The following is a 6,011-nucleotide window of genomic DNA, read 5'->3' as shown; positions in this document are numbered from 1 at the left end:
TTACCAAACCAGAGAGCATCCTTCAGAGAATGCTGCCACCTCGCCCACAGAATAGAATTGTCGGGGCGTCACAATGCAGGGGGTGGAGAGGTTCCGTCAGCCTGTATTCTGAAACCTCAACAGAACCAACGTGTGAGCCAGCCCAGCAGGGGCATCGCCCCCAAACCTTTGAATACTGAACAGAGCTTCACGTCCCCTGAGGAGCAGTTCGGTGTTAGAGTAGCTGTGCTTAACGCAGAGCAAGAGAAAAGCTGAATTTTGCTTGTGGGCCTAATGGTGCTCTCGCATCAGAAACCTTGCAAGTGAAAGCCTTAGGGGAGGGGTCGGGGGGCTTTTTGAAGCCGCTTTGCATTACTTGTTTCCTAGGATTGAGGAAATGTTAAGTTATCCACAAACACTGGGAAGGGGCCTTTGAAGGTCATGATGAGGGTTGAAGCTGCTGGACAGAGCCTGGGCTGGGATGTGGAAGAGGACGCCTGAGCCTCGGGGCAAGTCCTCTTCTGGTTGCAGCCCTTTGCTGACACCGATATGTGTGCTTGGCCCACGTTTGTTTCCCTCCCTGCCTCCAAGAGCCCAAAGAGCCCACAGCCCTGACCCCTCAGTGGCTTTCAGGCTGGATAAGGTGTGTCCCAGGTTTGGCCACCAGCACAGTTCCGGCCTCTCCCAGCCCACGTGCCTACATTTCATCTTGTCAAGCCAATTTGCATATCCCCGCTTCTGGGAGGAAACACCCTTTGCTCCAGGGCCAGAGGGAGGAAGATTGAGTCTTGGGTTTGCCTTGGCTTTAAGGGATCCACCAGGTCCCCCCGTAGCCACTCCTGCTGGCAATTTCTCAGGCCCATCCTGACAAAGGTCTCTGAATTCCTCCAAACACAACACACTTTCCCTGGTCTTGGGTAATTTCCTTGGTCTCATTATAAACGCCCAGCCCCTCCCTTTTCCCAGCCAGCTCCTAGTTGTCATTTTGACCTGACCTCCTTTGGGGAAGCCTTAAGCCTCAAAATCTGGAGGACCCGCCATCCCTCAGTGTTACCTCTGTTCCCCCATGAACGGGCACACATTTTGCAGTTGTAGGTTACGTATAAGTGACTGTGTGGTTCTCAGGAATTGTGTTATATTTCTTTTTCCTTTGGGGTGACACCACTAGGTCTGCACAAAGCTGTCTTAACTCAGACATTGGGATGGTTTTGATGTGGCCCATGCTCCTCGAACAAATATGCTTGCAGGTTGGTTTTCTTCTTTTATCTTTCGCTTTCACGAGTGGACAGAGGATCCTATCAGTTGTGTGTAAGGAGAAAGTCAAATCAGTGTTAGCTGGATGGATTTCCAGTAGTAAGATTCCGCTTTCCATTTGAAATGGAAATTTCAGCTGGGATCTGAAAAGTGTGGCCAGGAAGGCCTCTCATGGCTCCTCAGGAGCCAGAGGAGGGACTCAGAGGCCTGAGCACATTGCTCCTTGCACCACACCCGCCCTGGCATCTGGGGCCTCGGGCCCTGACCACTGCCCCAGCCAGGGTCTCCACAGGACAGGCCATGCAGGCCAAGGTCCTGTAGAGAATTTTTCTTCGCCTTCTGTACACGTTTGCAGTAGCAGGCTTTGCTTTTGCGTCTATGTGAAGTTTTGCCTTAATCCCAAACGTTTTGATTTCTGCTCTGGTTATGCCACTCATAGACAGTTACAGTATTTCTTAACCAAATAGATTTTTTTTCTTTTATTGATGTAAGACATCTAATTAGTTGGAATTTTTGGATGACATGTTACATATTTGGTTTGTGACTAGTAATTATAGTTCATATCATTTATGGTTTTGTGATTTTTACTAGTTTAAAGGGCTTTTTTGGTTTGTTTTCATTTTAGAAATGAAAAGTTTTTTTTTAATTCCATGGAATAAAAAAAAATTCCATAATAATAATACTCATAGGTACATCTTGGAATCAGTTTTTATTTTTCTTGATCTCTAACATCACATGCTATCAAATACTGTCATGCTGCTTTATGGTTTCTGATTTAAAGATTTTTAAATGGGGTAACAGTACCCACTGTGTGGTACTCCTCCACCTTTCCCATCTGGGTTATTTGTTGGAGTTTAGGAAGAGACCATGTTGGGCTAAACTCCTTATTCCTGTTGTTTTCAGTCCTTGAGTGATAATCAGAAGCTTTTCTCCGGAGAGGGTGGGGTCAGCTGTCAGGCTTCTAGGTACCCACCTTTCAGAGGGGCTGGGATTAAATGCAGCATAGGTGGATATGGGATAGGGCGAGAGGTCACCTCGTCCCCTCATTGGGGCTGGCGCCAGCAGGGCCAGAGCTGTGGCCTTGTGGCCAGAGGGGTGTCTTTGGCCCTGCGTTGGGTCCCCTAGAGGGTGGAGGGACGGCAGGGTCGCCGGTCCTTGGCCGGAGAAGGACCCACCCCTTGCTCTCTGGTGTCCCTCCAGTACTCACTCTTGAGCAGATTCTTCAGGGTGGGCATCCGGGCCCCGCCGAAACTCCTGGAACTGGCCGTCCAGAGCCTGCTGAGGGATGAGGCCTTGGCCATCGCCACTCTGGAGGAGCTGCCCGCTGAGCTCTTCCCACCCCTGTTCTCCGCGGCCTTTGCCGGGATGCACAGCCAGGCCGTGAAGGCGATGGTGCAGGCCTGGCCCTTCCCCTGCCTCCCGCTGGGGTCCCTGATGAAGGAGCACAAGCCTCACCTGGAGACCTTCCAAGCTGCAATCGACGGCCTGGACGTCCTGCTTGCCCAGGAGGTCCGCCCCAGGTGAGGGCGCCCCAGCAGGCGGGTGGGGCCTGGGGGTCTGAGCAAGACACAGCTGGCATCGGGTGGGGTGTGGTGCGGGGCCACGGGGAGGCCTTGGGGCCGTGGCGGGGCCACTCTGGGAATAGGCTTTCGGGCGTGCAGGGCTACTTAAGGTGCAGAGGTGACAAAAGGCACGTGGGCTCACCCCCTCCTCGTGGCGCTTAAAGTGGGGACCAGGAGGGGCCCCGGAAGCTCGAGGAGCAGCTGGTGTCTGGGGTGTAGCACCCTTGGCTGGGTTCTGAGCCGTGCGGTCCTGGTCCCCGTGGGTCTCCGCACAGCTCAGTGTGTCTCCCGTTGTCCCGCAGGCGGTGGAAGCTGCAGGTGCTGGATTTGCGCCGGAACGCCCACCAGGACTTCTGGACCGTGTGTTCCGGCACCAGGGCTGGTGTGTGCTCACTGCTGGAGCCTGAGGTGGCCCGGCCCGTGAGGAAGAGGCGCCGGGTGGAAGGTGCAAGGGCGTGGTCGAAGCAGACCTCGGCCCCCGTGGAGGTGCTCATAGACCTGTGCCTCAAGGAGGGCACCCCCGATGCGTCCCTAAGCTACCTCCTGAAGAAGGTCAAGCAGAGGAGGGGCTCACTCCGCCTGTGCTGTCAGAAGCTGAGGGTCTTCTCCATGCCGATGCAGAACATCAGGAAGATCCTGAAGCTGGTGCAGCTCGACTCTGTCCAGGACCTGGAGGTGAACTGCACCTGGAAGCTGGCCACCCTGGGCAGGTTCGCGCCGCACCTGGGCCAGATGGTCAACCTGCGCCGGCTGCTCCTCTCGCACATCCACATGACGCCGCACGCCGCCCCCGGCATGGAGGAGCGTTGCGTCAGCCAGCTCGCCTGCCAGTTTTCCAGCCTGCAGCACCTGCAGGAGCTCTACCTGGATTCCATCTCCTTCCTTGAGGGCCGCCTGGACCAGGTGCTCAGGTGAGGCGTGGCGCTGTCTCTCTGCAGACCAGGGCAGGCCTCTCTCGTTTCGTTATCCGTGGGGTGTCTGTCTACTGTCTGCCTGCCATGGATGGTGCCAGGGTGCACGGGCCACTCAGAGGTCCACACGATGCCGCCAGTCCGTCCCCCGGCATCTTGTCACATAGCCTCCCAGGTTAGGGTCAGAGGTGTGGCTTCAGTTAGATGCCTGTCAAAGGGGGCTCTTTGCTGGGAATCTGCATCGTGGGGGCTTTGGGCCAGGTGAGGGTGGCTTTGGGAATTCTTCCTGAGAGAGTGATGTCTAAGCTGAGATGATGGAAAATAACTAAGCAGGAGGACATTAACCAGGGGAAAGCCCATCCAACGTGAGGTTTCAAATCGGAAGCTCTGTGCTGAGCAGCTGGTCCACGTGAGCCTGTCCCTCCCACCTATCCCACTTTCCTGTCTGTCCCGGGTTGCTTTAGGCTCCAAGTGAGGTGTGACGTGGGAAATGGGTGATTCTGGAAATGACGGGGAGGGAGCAGGAGTGAAGAGTTGTGGCGTCCATCAGGACGTTAGCAGTTATTGCTCCTAAATAGTCCAGAGAAGAGAAACAAAAAGTCAAATGAGTATCATTATTGAAGTGGCTCCAATCTCGAGTCCAAATTACAACTATTGTTTGCTTCTAAGGCTTCTGATTATATAGGAATTCTTCAGTAACAGATGATTTCTTCTAGAAATGTGTTCTTCATTCTTAAAATAGAATCATAGCTTTACCTGGGACACAATGATGAAAGAGGAGAGAATGCAGCCCGATTTATTTGTGTGAAAGAGTTGGATTGATTTCCTTTCTGGCGACTGCAAACTCAAAACATTAAGAATAAACGTGTTCATGACACAAGGACAACAACAAACAAAAGAGTTGTGGAAAGTGAGGGATGGTGTGTGGCTGATACAGCGACCAGAGTTAGCCCCTGCCGGCTGGACCCCTGTGCACGTTGCCAGACCTTGCCTGGCTTAGCCCTTTAAGCACAGATCCCAGTACTCTCACTGGGAACAGAGAAACAGGTGATGGGGTCCAGGAGGCGGCAGGAAGGAAGCCCGAGTTAAAAGCAGTTTAGGTCATGTCTCCCAATACTGTAGTTTGCTGATCCCCTCTCTCACTTGGGACATGGGGTCAGGCTCCCCGGTGGGCACCTGCCATTGTTACCTTACCTGTGCTCACAACACCTGGCAGGGGTATGTCGTCCCCCGCTTGACGGGTGAGCACAGGGAGCACTTGAGGATTCCTTCCCTCGACCCCGTCACACGGCAGATAAGGGATGGGGAAGGACCCCGCTCAACCTTGGGCTGACCTGGCACCTCTCCTTTGACCATGCAGCCTCCTCCGGAAGACTGGGATCTGGTGAAATGGGCCTCTCTTCCCTTGAGGCCTGGGCCACCCCACATCCCTCCGCCCACCACCTCCATCCTCCCGGGCCTGACTGCTCTGTCTCTCTCCAGGTGTCTGAAGAACCCCCTGGAGACCTTGTCGATTACCAAGTGCCTGATTTCAGAGGCAGACCTGATGCATCTGTCGCAGTGGCCGAGCGTCAGCCAGCTGAAGGATCTGAGCCTTAGCGGGGTCAACCTGACCGGCATAAGCTCCAAGCCCCTCTGGGTCCTGATCGAGAAGGCCTCGGCCACCCTCCAGGACCTGGACCTGGACGAGTGTGGCATCATGGACTCCCAGTTCAGCGCCCTCCTGCCCGCCCTGAGCCACTGCTCCCAGCTCACCACCTTCAGTTTCTGCGGCAACCCCATCTCGATGGCTGTGCTGGAGAGCCTGCTGCGCCACACCGTGGGGCTGAGCAAGCTGAGCCTCGTGCTGTACCCCGCGCCCTTGGAGAGCTACGAGGACGTGCACGGCACCGTCCACCTGGGCCGCCTGGCGCACCTGCACGCCCGGCTCAAGCAGGTGCTGCAGGAGTTGGGGCTTCCCAGTATGGTCTGGTTCAGCGGCGACCCCTGTCCGCACTGTGGCGACAGGACCTTCTACAACCCAGAGCCCATCCTGTGCCCCTGTTACATGGCCGCCTAGCCCAGCGAACGAGCCGCAGGCTTTGTCGCGGGCACGCGGACACTGCCGCTCAGACGTCAGCGCATCTCGAAGAAACACAAGCTATAGTTTCAGACAATTGTTCATTGTTAGCGGGAAAAGGAAAGGTGATTCAGAGCTGGGCGGGGGGGATGGTGACTTGGGGGATTGATGGGATCTTCGGGGAGATGCATCTTGTAGAGTTAGAAATGTGAATCTAAATTTCTAGAGGAGGATTCAGGCTTGAGA

The 6,011-nt window shown here is 55.0% G+C and overlaps 1 protein-coding gene across 1 annotated transcript; it reads left to right on the top strand.

The window, feature by feature from the left end:
- The first annotated feature begins 1,181 nt into the window (after nucleotides 1–1,181).
- LOC132436029 (melanoma antigen preferentially expressed in tumors-like) lies at nucleotides 1,182–5,765 on the top strand. Its single transcript, XM_060028425.1, has 4 exons — nucleotides 1,182–1,226; nucleotides 2,434–2,753; nucleotides 3,098–3,706; nucleotides 5,189–5,765. The coding sequence occupies exons 1-4, from the start codon at nucleotides 1,182–1,184 to the stop codon at nucleotides 5,763–5,765; spliced, it is 1,551 nt and encodes a 516-aa protein (XP_059884408.1).
- Nucleotides 5,766–6,011: the final 246 nt, after the last annotated feature.

Source organism: Delphinus delphis, chromosome 13 (assembly GCF_949987515.2).
Source record: "Delphinus delphis chromosome 13, mDelDel1.2, whole genome shotgun sequence".
Lineage (NCBI taxonomy): Eukaryota > Metazoa > Chordata > Mammalia > Artiodactyla > Delphinidae > Delphinus > Delphinus delphis.
The sequence above is the reverse complement of the archived record's forward strand: the minus strand, read 5'-3'. Positions and strand labels throughout refer to the sequence as shown.

Bases quoted from the DNA above. Each gene is read 5' to 3' on its own strand.
- LOC132436029 (XM_060028425.1), top strand. From the start codon at position 1,182: ATGGTTTTGATGTGGCCCATGCTCCTCGAACAAATATGCTTGCAG. The intron at 1,227-2,433 runs GTTGGTTTTCTT...GTGTCCCTCCAG, and splicing joins TCGAACAAATATGCTTGCAG to TACTCACTCTTGAGCAGATT. The intron at 2,754-3,097 runs GTGAGGGCGCCC...GTTGTCCCGCAG, and splicing joins GCCCAGGAGGTCCGCCCCAG to GCGGTGGAAGCTGCAGGTGC.